Here is a 27,493-nt window from a genome sequence, read left to right on the forward strand (position 1 = left end):
GCGGCGGCTCGCCCGGCCCCGCGGCCGCCGCCCGCCCCGCCCGCGCCATGGCCGCTCGGGCCGCGCCGCGCCCGCCTGCCAGCAAGCCGCGCTCCCACTGGCCGCCGCGGGACCGCCCCGCGCGGGCCGCCGGGCGCGGGCAGGGCCGCGGGTTCGAGTCCCGCCCCCGGCGGGTGGGACGGGCGGGGAAGGGGGCGGTGAGGCGCGGCGGGGCACGGCCCGCTTGGGGCCCACCGGGTTCGGCGGGAGCTGTTGTTCGCAGAGATAGCGGTGGCACGGAAGCGGTGTTGCCCGGCAGCTGCCTGCCCTCTACCAGCCGTGCCAAACCTGCCACGGTGCCCGGCCCTCGGCTGGGGCGCGGCATCTTGCAGTGCGGCATTCCCCGCGCTCGCTGTCCCGGCCGGCGCTGGGATGCGGCTCGCAGTGCCGGCAGCAGGGAGGGAAACAGGGAAGGAGAGCGGGAGCTGTCAGCCGGGATGCGCGATGGGAATGGGTGGAGATGAGGGTGAAAGCTCGTGAGGCAGGAATAGGTGATGAAGACCTCGGCAGGAGCAATCCCAAGGCACGGTCTTTCCCTCTCTCTTCAGCCTGAGGTCCCGGCGCGGAGCCAGCCCGTGCCGGCGGCGGGGGCTCGGGGCGGGCAGCAGCTCCCAGCCGGTGCGGCGGCGAGCGGAGCGTTCCCGCGGGATGCTCCCTTTCCCTTCCTTTCCCTTCCCTCCCAACAAGCGCTGCCGTGATTTGGCAGCCGCTCGGACTCTGGACCTGCCTCTCCGCCCCGCATTGGCTGCCGCGGCCGGTGCCGCCGGGGCGCTGGGGGACACCGGAGGCAGCGGCTGGCGGCTCTCACGGGGACCATGAAGCTCCTGTGGCTGGGCGTGGATGTCTCCAGGGTCCTGCACCTGGCCGCCGTGTTCTGCCTGACCTGCGTGCTGCTGAAAGCCATCCAGCTGTTCCACCGGCGGCGGGAGCTGCTGCGGGCGCTGGCCGACTTCCCCGGGCACCCGACCCACTGGCTCTTCGGCCACGTCCACGAGGTGGGGAAGGGAGAGCCGGGGCTGCGCCGCCGGGAGCGGGGGCAGTGCGGGGGGCGGCTTTTCCGAGGGCGTGTGGGAGTGATGCCGGTGGGACTTGTCCGGGAGAATTGCCGGACGGGTGGGAGGTGGGCATCCCTTTTCCCGGCCAGACCAACGTGCTTTCCCTGCCTGTGATGCTTAGCGAGAGCACGGCTCACGCAGAGCTCCGCAGGCTGCTGCAGACTGCACGGTGGAAAAGGGTGGTGGCTGGCTCGCAAGTAAAGAGAGCACGGTGTGGCATAGGCAAGGTCATGCCGGGCTGAGGTGCTGGAGGCGGCCGAGCCGCGCTGCTCTGTGCCGGGGCAGGCTCCAGTGTCACCTCCCTGCTCCTCTGACAGCCGGGGCAGGGCCGCTGCAGCTTTCCCTGTGGCTCCCTGGGCAGATGCTCGCTGCTCCCGTTATCCACAGGCACTTCCTCTCCCCTCCCAGCTTGCGTCGCCCTCACGGCCAGGTGAACCTGATAATTGGTCGTTCTGAGCCACTTTTCAGCCATAGAACACATCACAGGCATTGCATCCAGCACAGGAGATGTGGATCTACTTACAATTGCATTAAGGTCATGAGTAACTGAACCCATGTACATAGGCGAGCCGGGTTCTGGTCACTGCAGTCAGGGATGATTATTCCCTGAGTTATGCACTTGCCCACACAGATCACCATGGCTGCCTTGGCAAACAGATTTTCACAACTCAGCAGCAGCCTCACGAGCTTGCCTGATGCAAAAGGCTTTTCCATATGTGCTAAAGGCTGCCTAAAATCACCTTGCCCGCTACTGGGCTCTGCTGGTGTCCTGCCGTGGCCACCTCTGTGGCACATTAAATAGCTGGCACCCTGAAAAGTGTCTGGGAAATCAGGAGCAGACCTCACAGGACTTGTCTCTGCAGTGGCAGTGCCAGTGTTGCTGTGCTGGACAGAACAAGCAGTCTTTTGGCAATGTAAGCATGAAGATGGGCCAGTTCAGAGCTTTGTTACACTGCCAGTTAGACTTTAAAACTGCAATTAAATAAAGTATGTTCTTCTGTTTGTTAGTTGTGACTATTTGCCCTGGAAGGAAATTTAACCATTTGTGCCAATCACTTGCTGTCATCATACCTAGGTTGCTCGTGCCTCAACTTTTACCTCAATGTTTTTATGAGAATTCCTTTTTTGAAGATTTAACAATTTGCTGATTAATGCTGCTGAATTCCCCAGAGCCTAACAGTTCACTGAGCCAGCAAAGAAACTGGAAACTGGCAATGCTCTGGGCACACAGTGAATACAAAGTTTGCACACACCTCAAGGAGGACCTGTGAGTTGTATTCAGGGAGAACACTGACATTTCCTGTTCTGCTGATTTAATTGATTGTTTTCTTGTTTTGATCCAGGCCAGTTTAAAATCTCAGACGTATTTGTCATGCTCTGGGTGGATCTCCTTTATTTTAAAGTATTCTCTGGGTATTAGTCTCTGCTTATCCAAGTCACTCAGTAGAAATGGCATTAAGATATCAGGAAGAGCTTGTGTAGAGCTGTTCCGTCTCATTGCAGCAGCATGGCTTAGTTAAACCCAGACTGCCAGCCCTGAGCTGACCAAACTGACTCGCCATGGCCAGGGTTGGTGGGAGGCAGAGGAGGGCAGGGTCACTGCCCTGCTGGCCCAGGGAGGGTGTCAGTCAGTCCCTCGGCAGCCCTTTGTCCACTTGTGCCCTGTGTGGGGACGAGCCAGCCCCTGTGGCTGCCTGCAGCACACCCTCATGCTCAGATTTCAGCTCCTGTGTTCTCTCTTTCATTTGCTATCAGTGTGTAGTCATTAAATGTGCCCTTAAGCCTCTTCCCGGATGCTTTTAGTGTTGGATCCATTTCAAACCTTGCATTTCAGCATGAGATCAGGCAATTACCTTTCTTTTTTAGACCCAAGTGGGGTTAATACTTTTCTTTTCAAGCCCCCAGGGGAAGAAGAAGTAGAAGTAATGGTCTTTCGTGCAGAGCTGGGTATGTGGAGCCGTGATTAAGGCATGAGAGCTTTCAGTTCCTCTGCAGCTCACAGAACTTTACACCCTCTGCTCCAGGAGTGCTTGGTGCAGCAGGTTACTCACCTTGAGGGTAACCTCTCCTCTCTGATAAACCCATTCAATCCTCTGCCAGCACAGGGGTGGTTCTTGATAGCACAAGCTAAAGCGCTGCTCCAAAACAAGGTTGCGTGCAAAAGCTTCTAGGATTAGGACTCCTGCCAACGAGACTTGCTCAGCACCTCCCAGTTACTTTCCATTATATTTTTTGTGATTCACAACAGGACAAGCACAGGCAGCTGTATCAAAGGGGCTTTCACATGTTCAGCTGTCACTTAGCTAAAGGCACTGTGCCAAGCACTGCTTCTGCTGGAACTTGCTGAAGAGGTGGGTGCTGAGGAGAGCTGCCTCTTTTTGCCCCAAAATTTGATCCCTGAAGTCAGAGAAATTGATAGTTCTATTTATATTTATTTATATTAAGTGGTTCTATTTATATTTATATTAAGTTCAAAATCTTCAACCTGAGCGAGGGAGGTTGTAGTTCATAATTCTGCTGAATGTGGGAGACACATGGGATGTGCTGCAGGGACACCCCAGCTTGTGAGGAAGGGAGGGGCTCAGTCTTGGAGCTGAACCCAGATCTGCCCCTGGCAGACACCCAGGACTCAGGAGTATGATCTCCAAGACAAGCCACACGTGGCTGAATATTTGATGTGGGTGATTATTTGGGTATGAGCCATGTCCTGGGTTGAGAAACAGCAGCCAGACCAAAAGCTGAGCTGGGATAACTCAGCACTAAAGCAACTGAGCAAATATTCACTTCATACAGCCAGTAGGGTAACTTTGAGGCTGATTTCTGCACCAGTATGCTGATTTAATTAATCTTCAAGTCAAAGCAGCAGCAGCTATGTCAGACCCAGCTTACCAAAATCCTTCCCCCTGCATATTTGCCCAGAGTAGTTTCTCTTCAAGGAAAAAAAAATCTTACATGGTTTTGTCTCTGTGGTTTTCTTCCTCTGCCTGTGATTGTGGATCTTTCCACTTGTTTTCTGTCTATTTCCTGTGCACAACAACACTGGCTGTAAAAGCAACAAAGGAGAGATTACTGCAGACTGAACCTGCCACTGCTGGTGATATGAAAGCTGGTGACAATGCTGCTCCTCAGATTGCAACTTCCAAGGACAGGAGATAAATCTTCCCAGGACTGCCAGCTCTTCATTGCCTGTAAAATTCAATTCCCAGAAACCAATGAATTCTTAATGTAGTGTTATTAACCAGTGTTCCCTTCTCTGCACAATCCACTGGTGACTTTGGACTAATTCTGTGCAATTTTTCCTGGACACTGGCCTTCTCCACTGAAATGTCTGGAGGGGGCTGTGGTTTCTCACAGCTGCACTGGGGTTAGCAGTGATGCTGTTGGCTGCTCTGTTTTCCCTCATCTGCAGGATGCTAATTGCTCAGCCATGTGCAAGTCAGAATGTAGCTGCATGCCACAAAATGCAGATGCTGGCTGGGGCAAATCTGTCTTCTATGGGCTGGCCATGGAAAAAGAGCAGATAACACATATGAGCTCATAGGCACCACCACGGTGCCCAAGGATGTTCTCTAGCTTAAGTGATAAGGAAGAATTATTTTATAGGAGCTTTAAAAGCAGCAAACATCTCTACCTCCCATCCTCTGCAAACATGGAGGAAAAACACCTTGTTTATCCTTACCTGATTTTGTGCTCAGAAAGACGTGCAACTTTTAAGACAGTGTATTGTGAGATTTTTTTTTTCTTCCAAATCTGTATATTCTTTCTTTCTTTCTTTTTTCTTCTCCTGAACTAGTTTCTCAAGGAGGAAGAGGTGCTGGACAAGGCAGAGCTCTGGGCCCAGAAGTACCCACTTGTTCACCCTATGTGGTTTGGGAGTTTCTCAGCATTCCTGGTTATCACTGATCCCGACTATGCCAAGGTTCTGTTGGCCAGAGGAGGTGAGAGATTATGGCTTCAGCTGGGGAGCAACAACCCCAGATTTCCCATGCCAGCCTCGAAATTTACAGCAATGCAGGGTTTCAGAGAGAGGTTTTCTGCAGAAATCATTTAAAGGCATGGAGAGACACCACTCCTTCATGCTGTGCCCTGGCTGCTTCAGGCACAAGGCTGCAGGACTGACCTGACTCTAAATCCATTGCTGGAAAATCAGACTTCCTCAAGTGCTCGTTGAAAATTTAACTACTCAGTGCCTGATCCCAGCAAGGAGAAAACACTTGGGAGCTTTTTTCTAGGTTCAGAGTTTTGGCTCCTACTATAGAGAAGTATCTTTAGTGCATCAAGAAGAACAGGTGCTGAACAGTGATGTCTGAGAGGGTTAATCATTTATCACACTGCACAGACTTTGGACTACCAATATGCTTGTTTTTTCCAGTGTGAGCATCTGCTTTTATATGTATTTATTGCTGCTGGCAGAGACAATGTTGTTTTGTGTTGAAATACTGAGAGTTCTGCAGGGATGTCACTGGTTTTGCTTCATACCCAAAAGTGAGAGCCTAGAGGGAGCTTTCAGCTGCAAACCTGGGTTTATGCTATTGAAACACTTACCATTTTATTTTTACCATTTTATTTTCTCTTTCTTTATTTTTTTAACAGATCCCAAGGATAACATCAGCTACAAACACCTTGTCCCATGGATTGGTATGTATTCCCAGGGCTTTGCCTGCAAGGAATGATTCTGAAGTTAGTCAAAAGCATGCTATAAATAAACAGCATTGTACCTGTTCCTTGATGGACTTATAGCTAAAAGCTTCCTGAAATTATTGCATTTACTGAAAAAGGTGCTAAGTAGTTGAGTTTATTTTCAAGGAAGGAAAATTCAGACATAAAAGATGTACAAATACTTACATGTCCATAGGTAGCGAAGACTGGTGATGGGGAAAGCTTAAATTCATTGGAGGACTGGTGAAAAATACATCTGCTGTTCTGAATTTCTCAATTCCAGTAGTGTTGGTGTTTTTTCTCAGAGACACCACTGTGCCATTTTGGTGAGCAGGGCTTTGCTCAGCTCTGGGAACCCTGGGGCTGATGGCAGCATTTGGAAATACCCTCTCACAGCAGCTCAGATAGCAGATTTAATCACACTGTGCGCAGGCTGAGGCTGTGTCTGCAGGCAGCTGAGAGCATGCCCAGCTAAACATGCCTTGCCTGTGTTTCCCCAGGGAATGGGTTGCTGATCTTACATGGGCCCAAGTGGCACCAACACAGAAAACTCCTGACCCCAGGGTTTCACTACGACGTCTTGAAGCCGTACGTGGCCCTGATGGCAGAATCTACAAACGTGATGCTGGTAGGACTCATGATGCTCCCCCTCTCTGCCCTGTTTGCTTCTCCCCATCCTGTCTGGTTAGGAGGTGAATGCTGGAGCAGGGTTCTCTTTATCTAGTAGTTGTAAGGACATGCTGTGTCCTGGTGGTCAGTCTTTCTGAATCACCCCAAATCCCTGTCCTTGAGCTGGAAGGGATGAGCAGCCCTTGGAAGGGATGAGCAGGTTGAGCCTCCCTGCAATGACAGTGTCTCTGGTACTACTGCCTTGGCATCTGTGGCTGAGAGTTCAGGACTGATGTTACTGCCATCCCATGCATGATCACAGTTCCAGCAGCAACTTCTTATAAGGTGTTTGTCTAAGTAAAGAATTGAGGTAAAATATGTTCATAATAAATCTGCCAAAAATAAAGCTTGGAGCACAGCTATAGTGTGATCTAAGCTTAAACGGTATTATTTGCTGTCAACATACCCATGACTAGACTGCAACCCCTGCCATGGCTCACAAACAGTGAAAATGCATTGTTCTTCAATCCACTGGTGCTGGGCAGGATGGAAACCAGTAGGAATTACAGGAGAAGGGCACCAGGCTTTGTGCATGTGAACTGGAGGAGTCTGGATGCTGAATCTATCCCTTCTCCTTCACCTCCCTCACTCCAACCTCCCTGGCAGCTTCAAATATATCCTGGTTGGATGCCTCCTACTGGCCCAGGGAGCAGCCAGGAGCCGGGGGCTGGAGAGCCAGGAGAGCTTTTGCAAGGCTCAGAAGTGCCTGGGAGTTTGAAACTCCTTGTGCGCAGCGCCAGTTGTCTGAGCCCGTGCCACCAGGTGGCAATCGTAGCCTGTGCTAGGACGTGCATCTGTCCCCACAAGCCTGGTTTGGTGCTGTGGAGCTCAGATGTCACCGTGCTCCTCCCTCCCCTCCCTTTCTCAGCTTTGAAGTCCACTCGTTCCTTAGAGCCTCGAGGGAATAGTGGATTCATCATCACTGCGTGTCTGCTGAGGAGGAGAGGCAGGATTTATTGTTTCTTTAGGGGTGCCCTGTGCAAAGGGTTGAGCAAGGGCTCCTGTATTACTTGCTGGCAAAACACTGGCACAGAGATCATGTGTCAGAAAAAACCTTGCTCCTAAGTTTGTGTCCTGGGCACAAAGCTCAAATCTGCTCAAGAAGGCACCCAGTGAAGCCCAATTCCAGTATATGCTGCTCCTGTACAGAAAAACACACTGTATCCTAGGAAAGATTTGGGTAACTCCCCATCACCCAGAAAAGCACCTGTTCTGGGCTTCTCCAGGTGCTCTTGCCTCAGGATGGGCTGTAGCCAGGCTCACCACCACCAGGATCCAAGAACAGCAGTTGCCTGAGGCAAATCACATATTAACCATCCCAGTCTGGGATTTTGCTGATAACTAGAGATCCCCTTCTTTTTTTTCTATTTCTGTGGGATGTATCTCTATCTAAGCACTCATTTAACCAGGGGGTGACTACAGATCATGCAGAGCTGACCCTTTTCTTCTCATTTCTGTCTCCTTTGTGCCCTAGGATAAGTGGGAAAAGCTGATAGCAGATGGGAAGCCAGTGGAGCTCTTTGAGCACGTCAGCTTGATGACTCTCGATAGCATCATGAAATGTGCCTTCAGTTGTCACAGCGACTGCCAGACCAACAGGTCAGTGCTGGCTGCCCCAAACCCTGGCAGGAAGTTTGCAGCTCAGAAGGGAAATGGGCAAATTGCTTGTCACAGTGCTCCCACAAGTTTACAAGCTTCCTATTCCCCTCTGTCCAGGAAAAACACCTACATCCAGGCTGTCTACGACCTCTGCCACATGGTGCACCAGCGCCTCCGCATCTTCCCCTACCACAATGACATCATTTACTGGCTCAGCCCCCACGGGTTTCAGTTCAGGAAGGCCTGCAGGATCGCTCATGACCACACAGGTATTCCCTGCTGGCATCCTCTCCCAAAGCTTTGGGCAGAGGCAGTCAGGTTTTCTCCTTGCCTGTGCAGTGAATTCTGCGCAGAGGCTCAGAGCTGAGATCCAAGCAGGGCATCAGCTTGCAGTAGTGATCTGATCTAGGCAAGAAACCAAGGGGTCTCTCAGCTCCTGGGTCATTAAACTGGACTGTTGGAGGAATTGCCCTCTGGAAATGCTCCTGTAAAATGTCCAGAGACTGGTGAGACAAGGAATAGGCATTGCTGGCAACACCAGTGCAACAAATGATTTTCCATTCCAAGCCAGGTGTGACTTCAATGCATGAGAGGTGTGTAAAGTAGGCTGAGAAGTCCATGGTGAACAAAGAAAAGGGTGACAATATCCATGCCATTTGTGGCCATGCTGCTGGAAAAACCAAAGTGCGTGGGATGCAGAAGCACAGGTCAAATGCATCATGGGCTGAGCAGTGCTCATCTCCTTGGGTGAGGTTTGCATTCAAAGGAAGGACTATTTTGCAGCTGAACCTTTAACTCTTTCTGCCCCAGACAAGGTGATCCAGGAGCGAAAGGAATCCCTTAAAGATGAACGGGAATTTGAAAAGATCCAGAAGAAGAGACATTTGGACTTCTTGGACATTCTGCTGTGTGCCAAAGTGAGTGGCAAGGAGTGTATGTGTGGCAGGGCACAGAGTGCAAAAGCAAGTCAGTCTTAGCAGGGGTGCCACAAGCCACCAGAGAACCTCAGGACTGCACAAGCCATTAAAAAAAATTAGCCCAGTCCCACCCAGTTGAAGAGAGGCCAAGGTGATCCAATTTTCCATTGCTGAAGTGTTGGCAGTGTCTTTTTGGGTATACAGCATGCAGAGGGATTCTGTAGTCCTGGTGGTTTAATAAGGGGGGGTAAAGAGATTTAAAAGTGAAGGGAAGGGAGCTCTGAATTCAGTGTAAACAGACATTGATTTTGTTTACATGTATCACACAGGCATCATCACACCCCTTTTGCAAGAGCTGAAAGAATATAATGGTCCCTACTGGGATAGTTACATATTTATATATATATGTGTGTGCGTGTGTTACTGTAATATATATATATAAATTTTATGTATGTGGGCCACTGAGAGTGTCTCTGGACTGTAGGATGAGAATGGAGCTGCACTGTCCGATGAGGACCTGCGTGCTGAGGTGGACACCTTCATGTTTGAAGGCCATGACACAACAGCCAGTGGCATCTCCTGGCTCTTCTACTGCCTGGCAACCCACCCTGAGCACCAGCAGCGCTGCAGGGAGGAGATCCAGGGCATCCTGGGGGACCGGGAGACAATCCAGTGGTAAGGCTGCACCAATTCCTCTGCTGGTCACTCCTTTCCTATCGCTGCCATTTCTCAGTGAGCGATGCCTTCAAGGCTCAAAACTGCGAGTGCTAAAGGTTGCTGCATGCACAGGGACTTCACAGATCCTGCAGCTAAGTCTGGAAGGGACATTCTGGATGCCATCCCAAGTCCTGGGCCACTAGCACTGCTCTTGGCTCTCTCCTATTTTCTCACCACAAGACATCATAGATGTGCTTTTCATTTTCCCCCGTCTCTTTGCACTTGAGCTTGTTCAGTGGCTGTTCAGGTGGGCATTGTGGGTCCTGTTGCAGTCTGCTCAGGGGCTGGGTGGCTGTGGCTGAAGGGACCTCCCAGCACAGGCATTGGGGGGGATGTGGGGCTCAGCCTGGCTGTCCCAACAGGGAGGACCTGGGCAAGATGCCTTACAGCACCATGTGCATCAAGGAGAGCCTGCGCCTCTACCCGCCCGTGCCCGGCGTGTCCCGGCAGCTCAGCAAGCCCATCACCTTCCCCGATGGACGCACCCTGCCCGAAGGTCTGTGCATCCCCCTCCTGCTGCCCCTGCTCTCAGGCACCAGCTGCATCCTGCTGGCACACATGTTCAGCCAGGGCTGTGCAGATGTTGGCTTGTTCCTTTGTCAGTGAGCCCTTGTCTCCTCCTCAATTGTTTTCCAGGCAGCGTCACTGCAATAAGCATTTACCTCATTCACAGAAACCCTGAAGTATGGAAAGATCCTTTGGTGAGTTTTTTTTTTTTATCTCCTAATAGTTCTTTCCCTTTGTGGTGTGTGAGACAGTGTTTGCAGGGGTCTTAGGATGAGGGAAGAGACGAGGCTCTGACTCCATGTTTCTGAAGGCTTGATTTATTATTTTATGATATATATTGTATTAAAACAATGCTAAAAGAATAGAAGAAAGGATTTAATCAGAAGGCTAGCTAAGAATAGAAAAAAAAGGAATGAATAACAAAGGCGTGTGTCTCGGACAGAGAGTCTGAGCAAGCTGGCTGTGATTGACCATTTAGAAACAACCATATGAGACCAATCACAGATCCACCTGTTGCATTCCACAGAAGCAGATAATCATTGTTTACATTTTGTTCCTGAGGTCTCTCAGCTTCTCAGGAGAAAAAATCCTAAGGAAAGGATTTTTCATAAAATATATCTGTGACAGTGATGTGCCTCTTCCCATGTACCCTTCATCCGTTAGAATTCTCTCTCTGCTATGGGGTTGTTCATAAATGAAGGGGTGTCACGTTTCTCAAGAAACCAGTCAGTAGTGTGTTCTTTAAATAATCACTTTTTCTTGCTGCATGTTCTTCATTTCCAGGTGTTTGACCCTCTGCGTTTTTCCCCAGAGAATGTCTCTGGCAGGCACTCTCATGCCTTTCTGCCTTTTTCTGCTGGAATGAGGTAAAGGGAACTGAACACTGAAGGAGTAGTGGGCAGAGACCACTACCTGCAGAATTACATAGTTAAATAGTTAAATGAGGGTATAACTGTTTGTGCAACAGAAGGGCTCTGATACCACCAGGCAAAATGGGAAGGCAGCATTGCCAAGCCCCTTCTGGGGACAGGGAACTGATCCCAAAGCTGTGGGACATCCTGTTGGCATCCTGCAGGGAGCCTGCAGCATTCTGAGCTCACCTGCTCTCCTCTCCTTGATGCAAAGACCCCACCTCACCCTCTTGCCTTTTGATTCTCTCCTTTTCCCTTCCTCCCAATCCTTCCCTTCGCCCTGTGCTGACTCCTTCAAGGCCAGCACCTTGCAGACCTTCCCTGCTTGGAGTCCCACCCCCTCATCCCTACTGGCTTCCTTTGGCTTCCCCATCTCCCTCGTTCTCCGTGACCACACATCGAGCTCCTGATGTTCCTCTCCATTCCTCCTGCTCAGCCCATGCCCCTGGGGCCCCCTGTGTTCTGAGGGGGAGGATGGGCTGAGATGGGCTGTGGGGTTTGCTGTGCCCAGCACTGGGATTGGGCTGGCTGAGCTGCTCCCTTTCCCTGCAGGAACTGCATCGGGCAGCAGTTTGCCATGAACGAGATGAAGGTGGCGCTGGCTCTGACCCTGCTGCGCTTCGAGCTCCTGCCCGACCCTGCCACGCCCCCCCTCAAGATAACTCGGATCATCCTTCGCTCCAAGAACGGGATCCACCTGTATTTAAGGAAGCTCCGCTGAAGCTGGCACACATCCTGCCTTCACCAGAGGGAGGGACCGAGCAGATGACGGGGCCGCGTTTCTCTGGGGTGGAAGTGCAGGGCAGGATTTGGGGATGAGCATTCCTGATTTCTGTGCTTCATCCACCAGCTGAAAGCCCTTTTCAGGTGGGCCCCAGGTGGCTGGGATGCCATGGCACAGAGCCATCTGCTCCAGGGTACTGATCTGAGAGCAGCCAGGCATGGCCACGCTCTCTGTCCCCTTGCACTGCCATAAGAGCAGGCCTGGCCTGGGCTGGGAACATCTGCAGGTCCCACCAGCCTCCTTCTTACCAAATCCTGCCTTCGCACTCGTGCCCTGGCCAAATCTGTGGCCATTTCCAGCCCTGCTCCGTCATCAGCACCTTCCTCAGTGCCTGGAGGTCAGCCCTCCTCTCCTGCAGTGGGGACAGCTGTGACAGACCTCTGTCTCACTTCTCACACTCAGTGGGCCTCTGATTTGTTGAAAGCACTGATTCCAGTTGGGGCTCTGAAATCGTGCCCAAACTGCAAAATATTCTGTAATTTTTGTCTTAATAAACCAATAATTTTTCCTGCAAACAGCAGCTGTGTTGTTTATATTGCTGGTGCTTTCCTGCTTCATCACAAATGCAGTGTAAAACTCCTTTAGAAATGGAAAATGTGGAGAGGAAGCCCATGAGCAACAAGAGACCACCCTGGACAGGCCAGGAAACTGCCTGTGGGTCTCCAGCCAGCACAGCATCTCCTTCCATGGACAACTGTTTAATAGGGGCCCAATAATCAATCATCAATCAAAGTTCTCATAGGTAGAAAGTGTGTCTGGGGGTGGGTTTCCTCTTAATTTTTAGTATTCTTTTATTTTCTTAAGCTGATAAAATTATGAGAGTTGGTACACTGGAGGACACTAGTGAGCTGTCCTCTGCCTCTGCAGGAATAATTATTGGGATAGAATATCACACACCAAACTGTGAAATCCCAAAAGCTGGGAGAAGGCTGCTGTGCAGCTGACTTCATACAGCCTTCACCTGCAGGGTCTGGTTTGCAGGGGTGTGCTGGGACAGCCCAGGAGAAAATCCACTTGTTCCACCTGCCTGTCCCCTCTTCAGACACGAGGTGCAGCTCTCGAGCTGAAATCAGAATTATGCAATGGAGAGAGGCAGAGTATGCTCATCAAAATGTCAAAAGTTATGAAACTATGAGACTCCACAAGCTCTTTGGAGGGCCATGTCAGGATACAAAATTATTTTGATAAATTGAAAAAACTGCTGCTGTGAATGGAATGCGAGTCCATAAGCACAAGAGCAGGCACAGGCATGGCACAAAACCCAGAGAAAAAACGACTGACAGGCAGCAATTTCTCCAGTGGATGTTCTGTACACAGAGACACAGAAAAAGTAATATGAATCAATAATATCCTGCTCTTGCAATCACAGCAAACATCATGCTTGGATGCATAGCACAAATATTTCTCAAAAATTTTTCACTTGTGCCTCTTTCAGCAGATGAAATGAGACAGTGTCCTTCAACTCTGTTTGGAGATTTAAGTATAAAAGCAACAGCATCTGCTCCAAGCTTACATACTCTAAAGTGCAAAATGAGAAAATTTTTAATCAAAATAACTGAAGTTACCTGAAGTAAATTGCATACATCTCTCTATTGGATGCAATTTTCTTACAAAGACAAGATTTGAAGAAAATACCATCTAAAGAAGAGTGGATGAATCTTGGAATTCCAATGGGGAAGATTAAAGCACGAGGATCTAATGAGCAAGAGCAAAGGCTGAAATCATGGTGTACCCACTGAAAGAGAGTGGGTTAGAGGGGATCACAGCAGGGGAACTTGACATACCTCATGTATATACATGGCAGCTGCTAAATTGCATTTGGGTAGATACACACTGCACAACATCAAGCACTCCCTAAGATTTCTAAAGCGCTGGCATAAGTTATTTGGAGAATCTGCAGAGGTTTTAAAAGTTGGTGACTGTTTTTATGAATACTCCAGAAGCCCAGAGGAGGTAATGGATGTGGTAGAAGGCAAGTTTTGTTTGGTTTTTGTGAGTGGGTTGAACTGGGGAAACAGGAAAAGCTGCACTGATGCTGTCCCAGCCGGACCATCCAACACGTGAATGTTCCTGACCCTGGGATGGAAAAGTCTGACTGCTCCTGTCTTCGTCCTGTTCGGTCATTGTCTCCCTCCTGACTTCTAGGATTCACTAAAAAACTGCCTCTTCATATCAGAAGAGGAAAAGGGAAGATGCCCTGCAGCATTCTCACTGTCCTCTCAGAGTTGTGCTTGAGGCCTCTTCACATGAGAAGGGAGCAGAGCCTGATTTCCCCTGCAGCCACCCAAACCCAGCATAAAATCTGCTCACAAGTCTCTCTTGTGAGGGCTCTGTCACCCTCTGAGGCCAAGAACCAGAGACACTGTTAAATAACACCCCACGTGGCAACCCAGCTCACAATTTCCCTGATCCACATCATGCCAGGCCAGCCAGCCTGCATCCCACATCCTGCATCCCACATCCCATATCCTGCATCCTGCATCATCCTACATCCTGCATCATCTCATGTCCTGCATCATCTCATGTCCTGCATAACAAAATCTCCCATGGCTGCCCATGGGCAGCAGGGCTGAGGATGCAACAGAGCTTCTGGAGCTACTGTGCCCCAGTGCCAGAGCAAGCCAGAACCTGATTCCTGACAGCAATTCCCCAAATCTACCTTTCCCCTCCCAGATATTAGAGATATGGCAATAATAAAAACACCTTACATGGGATGTGTTGCTATAAGGGCAGTCAAGGTGCAGAGAGCCTCCCTCCTGCTCTCTTCCTTCCCTACTTTTTGCAGAAAGGGTAATTGCAAAGATGATGGGCTGACCTTGGACTGAGTGATTCAGACCTTCAGATAACTGTTGTAACAAGAGCTCCTGGTGGTGGCTGTGCCAAGACAAGGGTCAGTCTTGGTTTCACTTAAAAACATCTTGGGTTTTTCTCATTGCTTGGTTTTCCGACAGCAGCAGGGCAAAGATGCCACCTACTCCTGCAGTTATTCCTGTCCCCACAGGCTGTCACCGGCGCTGTGCAGCCACATCCCAGCCACAGGAAGGTGTCTGTCTGTCTCAGTTCCGTGCTGGCACTTTTTCAGATGGTGCCAGGCATGTTGGAAGTGGCCGGACCAGCAGGGAGAGCAGCTGGCTGGCAGCACCGGGAATGCAGTGCCTGCACAGGACCCACGCTGCTCTCCAGGCAAATTTACTGTCAGATGGCACCAGCAATTTCATCTAAACTCCGCTGGGATTTTACACTGGAAGCAGCCTGTAAATTAAATAACTATTGCAACATATTTGTCAGACATCTGTATTAAATGCTTCCAGATATACATTCATCCTCGAGACATGTGTGGTCAGATGGGATCCAGGCAGCTTGCATTACTCTGCAACACTTGCTGGGCTCTTGCCATGATTTTCTCATCTATCATGTGTTTGGAAGCTTGAAATGTTATTATTTTTTTTGGCATTACTGCTACATTTCATCTGTCATCACGATGTGCTGCAGGAACACACAGGGACAGAGGGCCTGGACTCTTCCTCCTATCTGAATAAACACAGGCACAACCAGGGAAGGCAGCTGCTGCAAGGTCAGCCTCTGGGCCAAAGCACCCATTTGCCACCTAAATTTCATCTGCTCAGTAAAACACTTTTTCTGCAATGAATTCTGACCATGTGAGTTAAATCAGTGAGGAAGATCCTCTCCCTCTTCTGCTTAGGTGTCTCAAGTGAGTGGGGAAATCCCCAAGACCCAGAAAGCAAATCCCACAGACTGCTGAGTCCATGGCTGTGGTATGGGATGGAAATTCTCCAGTGTGAGTTTCTTGTTGATGGCCTGAACTGTTGTGACCCCTCTGCCATCACATGGACATCCACAGCACTAAGACAACCCTCCAGAGGCTCTCTGCAAATGTGTAACAGCTTTACAAGTGTCCTTTAACACCCAGCTGCAGTTTCACCAGTCTCAAATATTCAGAAGGTCAAGCCAAGCTTCTATTCCCCCTATCAGAATACCCTTGTACCTGCTTTTTCACGCTGAGATCTTCTTCTGGAGTCCTCCATCACCAGGACTGTAGATTTTCCTGGTGCTAACAGATGGTTCTGGCCTTGTCCCAGGCCTTTACAATGATCAGACCAATACTGCCCCTTTTCACTTTTCTTCGTTAGCAGCTCTGCAGCAGCTTTGCCTTTTGAACTTTCATTGTTTCTTCCCCAGCAAAACCCCCTGAGTTTTCTTTCCCAGGCTGTGAGTGTTCATGGTTTCTCTTGCTGTGAAACCTCTGAAATACATGAGAAAGGTTTTTCTCTCCCCTCTACCAGTGAAACATAGAATGCAGAGGCTGGAGGCTGGATTAAACCCAATTTTGCTATCACCAAAGATCAGATTCTTGCTCCAAATCCCCATAAATGGATTTAGCCAGTTTGTCCCCTATGTTCCCTCCATATTAGCTCATCACTTGACATCTCATATGAACTTCAAGACAAACCATATCCCTTATCTTCACCAGTAAAACTAAAAAAAAAAAAAAAATCTAAACCAGTAAATCAGAGTTTACTGGTTAATTTATAACTGTAAGGAAGCCAGTTTGGTAAAAATTAACCCTGTTCATGGTCAAACTCACTCTCCAGGGACTTTGTCAGCACTGAAAATTTCTGTGCTATAAAAGTTTCATCTGAAGCTGCAACAGAAGCTCCATCCACCTGCCCGGCCCCTCCACCTCTGGGTTTGGGGGTATTTATGTGTTGTTTTGTAGGGGATTGCTGAAAGGTGCCAGCCAAATCCAGATGGGTCAGTCTGGTAATGATGTAGGTACCACAGGACAGTCCAAACAGCTCCATTGGCACTGAACAAAGGTTCAACCATCACATGTCCCTCTTTTCCTTGTGCAGAGCTTGTGAGGGACCCAACTACACAGCATCATAATATTTATTAATGTTCTGTAGGCCTTCCCATGAGAGTTTGTCATGTCAAACTGGGTCCCTTTATGCTCTGGCTGTACCCAAAGCCCTCCCTAAGAGATGCCTAACTTGATTACAGCTTTCTGCCTCCTAAAGATCAACCTTTAACTCTGCCCTGAACTTTCACACAGACACAGCTGGCTCAGTACAAAAAGACACACCAATTTTCATGAAGATGGCCAAGTGTGTGAAAAGGTAGCTCTGCTCAGTGTGGTGCCTGCCAGGAATGTTCTCCAATGCAATGACAATGAACCTCAGATAAACAGTGGTTTTGTCAGCAAAATGACCCTACAAGCAGAAAATGTGGGACATGGCTATTTTAGACTAAAAACTAAAGGGAAGTGCCCAAACATCAGAAGTGCTCTGTCTCAGAGATGTGTTATATTGAAAGGAAGCACTCTCAGAGTTCAGCAGCCCCTGTGTTGTAGCCTATCAGATTATGAGCCTCCCCAGCTGATAACCCATTTGATCCTCATAATATCCCAAGGCACAATGGGACATTATTTCAGTCCATCTGGGGATCCTGACTTTTACAATATGCATGGAAGTCACCCACACATGTCAGAATTCCAGCTCTCCACCAACCCCACATTGCCATTCCAGGTTTCTGGGCTCATGGGATGGGAACCCAGGGAAGCAGCAGGATCTGCACAGGGATTGCAAGGAGGGTTTTACCTGGGCCCCAACCAAGCACTACATTGGAGAGGTAAATGCAAAGATGCAGAGCCCTTTTGGAGAAGCTGAGATGCCATGTGGGCAGAGGAAGGAGGGCTCACCAGGGCTGTAGAGGGAGCATGGCCCTGCCATCACACCTCCCCATCATGTGCTCTCACCTTTGCTGCATTTACCTCACTTCCCTGCTCTGCAGCTTTTCCTCTCCTTGCCTCATCTACTGGCCATAGTGATTCCTCTGGACAGCAGTTTTGTCTCCTGGCTTGTGGAAGGAGCCCTTGGGGAGCAGGGCCACATCCCTTGTGTGCTGCTAGAGTGATGCCCACTCTCTGGCTCACGACTGTCTCATGCAAGTTGATGTTTTAAAATGTCTTTCAAGTTTCTTGACATCAAGGAGCTTCAGCCACTAGTACTTTAGTAAATTCCAACAGTTTTTGTTTTAGTGTAGATTGTCTTAGTGGTAGATTTTCAGCAAGTTCCTTGAATCTCAGAGATATTGCAAAGCAGGGTATGTTTTGCTCAAGACAGTACCCCTACTCAAGCAGGGCACTGCTTTCACAGGTGCAGGGGGCTGACCCCATGCAGCCACTCATGGAGAAGAGCTGGCCTGTGTGTTCTCATTTCCAGAGGGCAGACGAACACCTTCTACACCTGAACCCTCTGAGGACAGCACAGAGCCCAGCCAGAGCCCCAGCCTGCCTGCATCTCACCTCCTCCCTCCTCTGGCTTCATCCACCTGGGCATGGAGGGCTGTGGGTCTCTCAGGATGTTTTGCTGCTCACCATGACCCTGAGATTGTTAAAAGTCTCTTTTCCCAGCCCAGCACTCGAAGAAGGAGTCAGGGCTCTTCAGTTCTCGGTCTCAAGGTTGTTCATTGTATCTTATCTATAAAACTTTTTCTCCTGCCCTGCGGAGGTCTGTCCAGCAGGACAGTTCCAGGCGCTCTGCCTGCCCCAGGGTAGTGTTACCTCTTTATACTAAAAACTCTGTATACAATTTTTACAATTACTTTCCAATACCTATCACCTATACTAGACAGTGAGCTTCTACTCTAAACCAATCTGTAATTGCCAGCATCACAGCAGAAAATGGAGGTCAAGAAGAAGCAGAAAGGCTGGACATGCCCAGATCCCTCCATCTTGCCCCCTGGATCTCCATTCTAGAAACCCCAAAATCTACTTTTCCACCCCATGATAGCTTCACTGTTACTCTACCTAAACTGTTGGCTTGCTGATCTTCATCTAAGGTTGGTAATTTGCTCCACGGGTCATAATCAAACCCACAGGTGTTCTGGGCTCTGTGCCAGGATCTCTGAGCCCCCTGGCAGGGTTCCTGGCCATCCTGGACAGCCAGAGGGATGCACTGGGTTCCCACTTGGGTGGGTGTGACAGCACTGCTGGGGCTTCAGCAAAAGCAGGGAATGTTCAGGGGCTGGCTGTTCTCCAGGCTGCAGGGCAGGCTGCAGGGAGCAGGTCAAAGGGGGACTGGGTGCACAGGCTGCCGGCCGTGCTGACGCAATGTTTGCCCTGATGTTCCAGCAGCTATAAATTGCTGCCAGCTCCGCCTCACCACGCTCAGCTCCTGCAGAGAAGGACAGAGAGGATTTTTACCTGCACCTGGCTCGGGTGTGAGAGGAGCAGGTGAGAAACAGGCAAGAGAAGGCAATGTCCGGGAACAGCATGGCATCTCTGCTGGACAACATAACCAGACCCTCTGCTGCCATCCTGCAGCTGTCTGTGCTGCTTGGTGTAACCTTTGTGCTGCTGAAGGTGCTCCAGTTCTACTGGGAGAGGAAGAAGCTCATCAAAGCTCTGGAGGCATTCCCTGGCCCCCCAAAACACTGGCTCTATGGTCACAATCACCTGGTAAGGATGGCTGGGCCCAGCCAGGGTGGGTTTGTTCCAGCTGTGCAAGGTGTCAGTCAGGATGGAGAAGGGCTGGATGGGGTGTGCATGTGCCCTGCTCCTGTCTCTTCCTACAGGAGAGAACTTCTCTGCAGGGAATGCCAAGGCTTCTGCAGGGCAGGAGGAAAAGGTGCTGGATATGTGGTGTGCATCATTTAGCAAAAAAAAAAAAATCATGTTTTTTCAATCATATTGTTAAACAAAGAGTCATGGGACTTCCATAAAGTTATTTAAATATGAGCAATCATAATTATTGTCTCTTTGCTACATTAAACCTTCTACCAAAAGGAGTGTCTTACCCTATAGCTGCTGAGGAAGACATGGCCACAAAGGCAGGGTGCTTTAATGCAGCCATTTTCACCAGGCGATAGTGCAGATGCTTTGCTTTTTCATCCCCTCCTCCACCTGCAGCATAAAAGCCCCTGTGTGGCAAGTCCACCCACTCTTCCTTCATTTCCCAATAGACAATTCTTCTCTCCCTGGCATACCCCTCTTTTTCTGCCCTTATTAATCCCTGATTAACTCTCATTGCAGTTAAAATCTGAAAATTTTTTACACCAAGTAGTGTCATGGGGAGAAGAATATCCCCATGCCTTTCCCAGATGGTTTGGACCAATCCTGCCGTCTATAATCATTCACCATCCTGAATATGCCAAAACCATACTTGGCCGAGCAGGTGAGTCTCTGCCTCCAGTTCTGAGAAGTCTTTGACACTTTCTTACCAAGAAAATATTGGGAAACTTGCCTGGAGTTATCCCCTCTGCCAGCTTCCTTCAGAGCTATTGCAATTCTTCTTTTGCTCCTCTTCACACACTCCCAGGCTGCCCCAGGTTTCATGGAGCAGTGTGTATTCCTCTGCAAAACAGAGACCAGGTGCCTGCTCCTTCCAGTTTCCTGTCAGTTCCCAGTTTGAGGGTCATCTGTCTTACTGTCTCTTATGGCTTCTACCACCACAATAGTTGTACTTCCCAGTAAACTCTGTAAAAAGTGTAAACTGCCATGGCAATGTCTCTCAGAAGTCTCTTAAGTCTTCCCATCTGCTCCCTTCTGTGCATCACATCAGTGGTACATACAAGGCCTTCCCCAGTAACTCCCATCCCCATCCATTGTTCTCAGTTTTGGAATTTGCCATGGCTGTTTCTTTTCCACACACATTTTCTTGTTCTAATTTTCCCTGTTTTTTCAAGTCCACTGCAGTCATAATTGTAGCGATTACTTTTAAACTCTACCTCTGGTGGTACAGTATTTAAAGGAGATTAATTCTATCATATGATTTAGAGGGCAAAATCTAATGCAATTTTATCCTGAATTTTCTCTTTGGTTGTGTTGAATTCATCAGTTAATCATAGATTTCTGATATTTGTTCCATTCTACAGATCCCAAGGCTAGTGCAGTCTACAAACTCCTAGTTCCCTGGATTGGTAAGGCAAAAGCAGAAGTGAGGCTGTCAGAGCTGTGATCAGGGCCTGCAGGAGCTGATTGTGCCTTTGCTCTTTGTGCTTCAGGGAAGGGGCTGCTGATCTTGGAAGGAAGCAAATGGTTCCAGCACAGGAAGATGATCACCCCAGCCTTTCACTACGATGTGCTGAAATCTTACGTGACCCTGATGTCAGACTCAGTCAAAGTGATGCTGGTAAGAATCCCCACTCCTGCCACTTTCAGCAGTGAAACAGTGAAAATAAAAAATGAGTAAGAGAAAGAGACAGCGCTTAGAGAGTTTGTACTTTCACTGAATTTTTGGAGTAGTTTTAGAGTTCTAAAACTGCTCTCCTCCCCTTCCTTTGGACCTTCCACTTATTCTTTCTCTTTGTTTGCCAATAAAATCAACCACTGTAAGGATATCCTTTCATACCCTGATGTGCATCCTTTCATACCTGGGAAAAGAAGTGCACAGAGAGTTAGATTAGGTTCACAGAATGTGTCATGAGCTAGGCCCTCTGCTTCCAGAAAAGAAAGCAATTAGCAGTGTGGATCTGGGAAGAAGGACAGGAAAATATGACCTGACCACAGATGGTGGCGGTCTCTCCTTACCCTGGCTCTTCCTCCAGGATAAATGGGACAAGAGGATCACAGAGAGGAGGTCAGTGGAGCTCTTTCAGGATGTCAGCTTGATGACACTAGACAGCATCATGAAATGTGCCTTCAGCTTTAATTCCAACTGTCAGACTCAGAGGTCAGTGCCTGAGTTTCCAAACCCTGGGAGAGCGAGCGCTCCTGTTTCACCACTCATTTTGCTAACACCAGCTTTGCCCTCGGTCTCCTTACAGCGACTCCCACTATTACATTAGAGCTGTTTTTGACCTCAGCTACCTCCTTAGTGATAGGATCCGGAATATTCCCTTCAAGATTGCCTTCTACAACTTCACTCACAACGGCCGAGCGTTTCAGGATGCCTGCAAGCTGGCCCACACCCACACAGGTATTCCTGCCCCTTTCTCCAGCCCTGTCTCCCAGCTGAACCTCTCTGCCTCTTGCCCCTGGAGTGGCTCAGAGTGGGGTTACAGCATGGACTGGCCAGAGGGTCACACCTTAAACAGAGTCCAAGCTGATGGCCGAGCAGCCAAGCACATGAGGGTGCTCTGGAGGGACAGGATGCACAGATCTGATCTCTCCTCTGTGCAGATCAGGTAATAAAAGAAAGAAAGATGTTGCTCTCCAATGAGAAGGAGCTTGAAAAGATCCAGAAGAAGAAGCACCTGGATTTTCTGGACATTCTGCTTTGTAGCAAGGTAAATGTTTGAGATGATTGCACCAAATGCCAAAGAACAGAACCGTGTGGCACTGAGGGGGCATCAGCACAAGAAGGGGAGCACAAGAGACACCAAATCATACAAGTCCTTTGGGTATAAAAGCAAAAGACCTGCGTGCTTGGGAATGACATGCTCTCCTCTTTCTTAGGATGAGAATGGAGTTGGGCTGTCTGATGAGGACCTGCGTGCTGAGGTGGACACCTTCATGTTTGAGGGCCATGACACAACAGCCAGTGGCATCTCCTGGCTCTTCTACTGCATGTCACTGCACCCTGAGCACCAGCAGCGCTGCAGGGAGGAGATCCAGGGCATCCTGGGGGACAGAGACACCATTGAGTGGTGAGCTAGGACTTCTCACTCCTTCATCTTGAACTCTTTTAATTTACCCTTGAAGGTCTTGTTCCCCCCAACATTCTTCTCTCTACATTGGAGGGAGAAGGATTTGATGGGTGGACTGTTCAGTAGTTGAGGAATTGTTTGGAAGGTGGCACCCAGTGCGTGGTGGCCAATTGTCCAGATCAGTGACAAGTGGTTTCCCTTAGGGGTCTGTACTGGGACAGACCAGTAACACTTTTGTCAATGACACAGACAAAGGGATTGAGTGCATGCTCAGCAAGTTTGCTTTCAGGGAGGATCTTGGGAAGATGACCTACACCACGATGTGCATCAAAGAGAGCTTACGCCTGTTCCCACCCGTTCCTGGTGTGTCCCGAGAGCTCTCCAAACCCGTGACATTTCCTGATGGACGCAGCTTGCCAGCAGGTCTGTTGAGTTTGTCCCTCCTTCATGTTGCTGTCTGTGACAAGGGGACCTTCCTTGCTCTGTGTGGAGGGGCTGGAGGGTCTTCCAGACTCCCTTCTCTCTCTCCTGTAGCTGTATGGAGCTACCACAGCTTGCTGCCACAGTGAGCCTGGAAAGGGTGGCCAGACAGAGTCCAAGGATGTGCTCCAGAGCTCAGAGGGGATTGTGGAGTGTTGTTCCTGGCCAAGTGAAAGTGACACACTGATAGACAAAAGGGGACCCAGCTCTGAAGTCTTTGTATTTGATGTGTGAAATGTTCAGGAGATCCCTGCCAGATCTCCTGCAACAGCACCTGCAGAGCCCAGGGAGGGAGAGCATCCCAAAACACCTCTCCTGCATTTTCACTCTGAGCTGTCATGAGCTTTTCCTCACTTTTCTTTTACAGGCTGCCAGGTTGGATTGAGCATATTTGCTATTCACAGGAACCAGGATGTGTGGGAGGACCCTGAGGTATTTCACCTTGATAACAAGAAAGGGAGGATGATCTCTGAGCCCAGACACCCACTCCCCTTGAAGAAGGCAGCCCGTGCCTCTCTACTATGTTGTTTCATTTTCCCTTGTAATTCCAACAGTCCACACCTAAATACAAAGTTCAATCGAGTTACCAAACACCCCAAAGGCTTTGAATGTCACAAAAGGCTGGGAAAGGGTGTTCAACAGTCTCCCTTTGTGCATGGGGACACAGAGATGCTCTGGCAGCTTTCCAGCTGCCCTGCACACACTTAGAATGGTATGACAAGCCCCAAGCCCCACAAGAGAGTGTGTGATTTGAAGATGATATTTTAGAGGCTTCAGGAAATAACTGGAAAGTTTGAAGAAGGCTGCATAGCTGCCTGTCTCCAGGCTGTCTGGAGAACCAGGATCAGGCATCTCTGGAATGGAGAGATCCTGGCTTGATCCTTGCTGCCATGGATGAGAAAACAACTGCAGGCACCTTGGGCATTGTAGTGGGTGACCTGGGCATGTCTGAGGGGAAGATCCTCTCAGAGGCTTTGCAGAGAGGTGACTGCAGAGATAGACTGCAGATCATCTGCAGCTTCCCCAGCTGGAGCAGAGGCCACATCCAGCCCTAACCTGGGCACCAGAGAAGAGCCTGGTGCTGCTCAGATCACACCAAACACTGACCAGATGGTCTTTGTTGCTCCCACAGGTTTTTGATCCCCTGAGGTTTTCTCCAGAGAAGTCAGCACAGAGGCACTCCCATGCTTTCCTGCCTTTCTCTGCTGGATCCAGGTGAGATCCTTCATCCCTCTCCTTCCTCTCAGGCTGCCTTGCATGTGAGACCTAGCTCAGATGTGAGCTCCTAAGGCCAATCCCCCCTCAGTCTCCACAAGTCAGGGCTGGCTTGGCCAGCTCAAGCAGGCTTTCCCTAACAGCATCTCCTCTAATAGGATTTCCATGCTCCATCAGCTCTGTGGTCACTGTAGGATTTCACACATTTTTTCCTGTAGCTTTGTGGAGATGTTTAGATTTTCTGTTGCCTGCATTGGGAACACCAGTCCCTTGTTTAAGGGTGAGTCCCAGAGTGCCTCAAAGCCAAGGGGGCCAAGTCTTCATGGGTCCATGCTGTATCAATAGACAGATGTAAGATACTGAGGTGACAGTAGCAAGAGGATCACCTCACAGAGTCAGAAATGTCCTTTTGGAATTGTTTGGGGTTTTAGCTGGCTCCTGGCTGCACTTCCTAGTGAAGCAAACCCCTGTTCTCTCAGTCTCATAACTTTCTTCAATGTTTAATAATAAAAAATAATAATAAAAATAAATAAATTATTAAATTTATTTAATAATAAAATAAATGAATTTATCTTTTAAAATAAAATAAATATTTAATAACAAAAATTAATAAAATAAATAAAGCAATTAAATAAATAGATAATAAAAATAAATAAATAAATATTTATTTTTTAAATGAAATAAAATTAATTAATAATAAAATAAAATAAATGCATCAGGGGCTTACTAGATAAGCTCTAGTGTTATCCTCACAGGAGCTGAAGGTGCCCCAGTTCTCACATGGGGTGAGTCCAGCTCGGGGGTGGCTGGGGACAAAGGCAGCAATCAGAGCACGTGTCCCCTCCCTGCAGGAACTGCATTGGGCAGCAGTTTGCCATGAATGAGCTGAAGGTGGCCCTGGCCTTGACCCTGCAGCGCTTCGAGCTCTACCCAGACCCATCCAAGCTTCCCATAATGATACCACAGATCGTCCTCAGGTCCAGCAATGGGATACACCTGCATTTGAAGAAGGTCATCTGATCCCACAGGGTACCATGGCAGGGAGGCAAGACCTCTCCCAAGGGACACCCTCCACCCAGATGTTTAAGAGGAGATCCCCAAACAGACCCACAGTGGAGCTCTCCCACATTAACCCCTGTCCTACTAACATCCAGAGGGGCTCGCTGAGCCCACAAACACCAAACCCAGCAGGTTCAGTTCCCCTCCTTGCCAGGAGAGCAGCGCTGCTAAGGGGGTTCCACAGCATTGCTGTGGCTCATCTTTCACTTCCAGGAGCATCCTCCCTGTCCTGCTCATCTCCTCATCTCCAACCCACCCTCACACACTCCCTGACAGGACTGCTGTCCCCTGCCTGTAGATTTGTCCCATTGTCAGCTCCCCACTGGGCTTGGCAGCGACCAGCACCCAGCCTGGTTTGCAGGGATGCCTAAAGCCTGGGCACAGCCCCTGCCCTGCCTCCAGCCTGGGTGTGCCAGGCCAGGAGGGCCCTCCCTGCATGCCCACACCTCCCTCCCAACAACTCCTGCTCTGGGGCTGGCGCTGTGCCCACCATTATGGAGGTGAATGCTTGTGGTTCTTTTCTGCCCCAGCGCTGAACTTCCTTGAGCTGAGGGCGCTCAGGAGGCAGCACAGAAAATGCCACCAGCTAACCTGAGGATGCACTTGGCACACTGGAAACAGTGTGGTCAGCATTGTTCTCGTCTCTGACATGAAAATAAAGCCTTGTGGGGATGAGCTCCAAGTGTGACTTTGGCTTCCTTTGCATTTGGGGGTGCAGCAGGGCGCAAGAGGAGGCCCAGCAAGCCAGGGGCAAGGCTGTGCAGTGCTGTCAGTGCTTTCCCAAGCCACAAGCAGTGTTTCCATGCACCCTGTTGAGCCTGTTTCCACAGATCCCACACCATCCATCACCTCACCTGTGACTCCAGGCGTTTCCAGTAAGGAAACAACTGAAATGATCCGTGCTCAAACAAAGCAAAACAGAAATACCACAAAACTGCTGGTGGTAAGAACAAAGTCGGCCTGCAAAATAAAACAAGAGGAGATGTGAGTCTGCCTCAAACCCTGTCCTGCAGAGACTGAGAACTTACTGCTCAGTTCCAGGGTGGCCCAAGGTGAGCACTGGAATTGGGTTTGTTGTGGGGGTACAGGGAGCCTTTCCCCAGCACCAGCCCAGGTGTGGGACTGTGGGTGAGCTGCAGGCCCAGGGTGTGCAATGGATCAGTAGGTGGCAATGGGAGACACAGAAAAATCCTCCCTGGCCCCTGGCAAAACCCCCGGGCATGGCAGGCAGCAGGGCCAGGCCCAGCAAGGCAGGGGATGTGTCCTGTCCCTGTGCCCACCCTCAGCAGCCACTCTGTCAGAGTCCCTCGTGGGTCTGGGCATTACCCAGAGCCCAGGGGAAGTTTGTCACTGTGAGGGCTCGGGCACTCAGCGGGCAGCAGGGGACACTGAGGCACCAAGGCCTGCATGGGTGCCATGACACTGAGACAGACAAGGCTGCGCAGCTTTCACCCCAAACACTGGCATCACCAACACATCCAAACCATGTCTGTCTGCCTGTCTGTCTGCCTGAGCAGCTCTCTGCTGATGGCTAGATCAGGACAGACAAACCTGAGCATCTCCCCATCTACTGAACTCCTGCAGCCCTCCTGCTCCCCATCTCTGCTGCTGCTGCATCCTCAGTTGGAGAAACAAAACTCTCCTCGGGCTGGATCCACACCTTTGTTTTAGCTATGTGGGTACCAAAAGGGACAGGGATGCTGAGGTTAACCAGTAAGGTGCAGCTTGTGTTTATTTTGCAAGGCAGATGAAGACCAAGTTCCTCTTCTCCCAACCCTCTCCTTCTCACCCTCAGAAGGAGGCAGGGTGCAGGTTGTGCAGATGGCAGTGCCACCATCCTGGAAACCCTGGTGGGCTCAGGTCTGAAAGGTCAGACTCCTGCTGTCCTCCTCCCCAGCTCCAGCAGAGCCAGGTCTTCAGAGGGCAGTGGTTTAAAAACACATTTTTGTTACTGAAAAATCCTATTTGTCAGACATTTCAGCCACCCATCCGGGAAGAGGCAAACCACCCTGAAGCTCTGCTCATGTGCTCTCCAGGTGGTCCAAGAAACAAGCTTTGGGTGCTCTTGGACACAAAGACCCATCCCATTCTCCTGGTGGTGGGCTCCAAAAGAAACCTGGTGACACTTAGAGGTGTCACTACAACATCTCCTGGTTTGGGAATTGGGATTAGGACCCCCAGCTGCTGCCCACCCCATTAACTGTACAGTGCCCTGTGTTTTGGAGCCATCACCCTATTCACTGCCATGACCAAAGCTGCCCATATTGTTTCCAA

The 27,493-nt window shown here is 49.7% G+C and overlaps 2 protein-coding genes across 2 annotated transcripts; both read left to right on the forward strand.

The window, feature by feature from the left end:
- Positions 1 to 263: 263 nt before the first annotated feature.
- Positions 264 to 12,372, forward strand: LOC131086778 (cytochrome P450 4B1-like). The gene is made up of 12 exons (XM_058029983.1): positions 264 to 1,034; positions 4,888 to 5,032; positions 5,688 to 5,732; positions 6,254 to 6,381; positions 7,897 to 8,021; positions 8,139 to 8,290; positions 8,832 to 8,938; positions 9,423 to 9,613; positions 10,018 to 10,151; positions 10,292 to 10,356; positions 10,946 to 11,028; positions 11,626 to 12,372. The coding sequence occupies exons 1-12, from the start codon at positions 855 to 857 to the stop codon at positions 11,792 to 11,794; spliced, it is 1,524 nt and encodes a 507-aa protein (XP_057885966.1). The 5' UTR covers positions 264 to 854; the 3' UTR covers positions 11,795 to 12,372.
- A 6,683-nt stretch (positions 12,373 to 19,055) lies between these two features.
- Positions 19,056 to 25,242, forward strand: LOC131086878 (cytochrome P450 4A4-like). The gene is made up of 12 exons (XM_058030134.1): positions 19,056 to 19,337; positions 19,911 to 20,052; positions 20,753 to 20,797; positions 20,882 to 21,009; positions 21,425 to 21,549; positions 21,644 to 21,795; positions 21,999 to 22,105; positions 22,275 to 22,465; positions 22,755 to 22,888; positions 23,313 to 23,377; positions 24,078 to 24,160; positions 25,012 to 25,242. The coding sequence occupies exons 1-12, from the start codon at positions 19,137 to 19,139 to the stop codon at positions 25,178 to 25,180; spliced, it is 1,542 nt and encodes a 513-aa protein (XP_057886117.1). The 5' UTR covers positions 19,056 to 19,136; the 3' UTR covers positions 25,181 to 25,242.
- The last annotated feature ends 2,251 nt before the right edge of the window (positions 25,243 to 27,493 follow it).

Source organism: Melospiza georgiana, chromosome 9 (assembly GCF_028018845.1).
Source record: "Melospiza georgiana isolate bMelGeo1 chromosome 9, bMelGeo1.pri, whole genome shotgun sequence".
Taxonomy (NCBI): domain Eukaryota; kingdom Metazoa; phylum Chordata; class Aves; order Passeriformes; family Passerellidae; genus Melospiza; species Melospiza georgiana.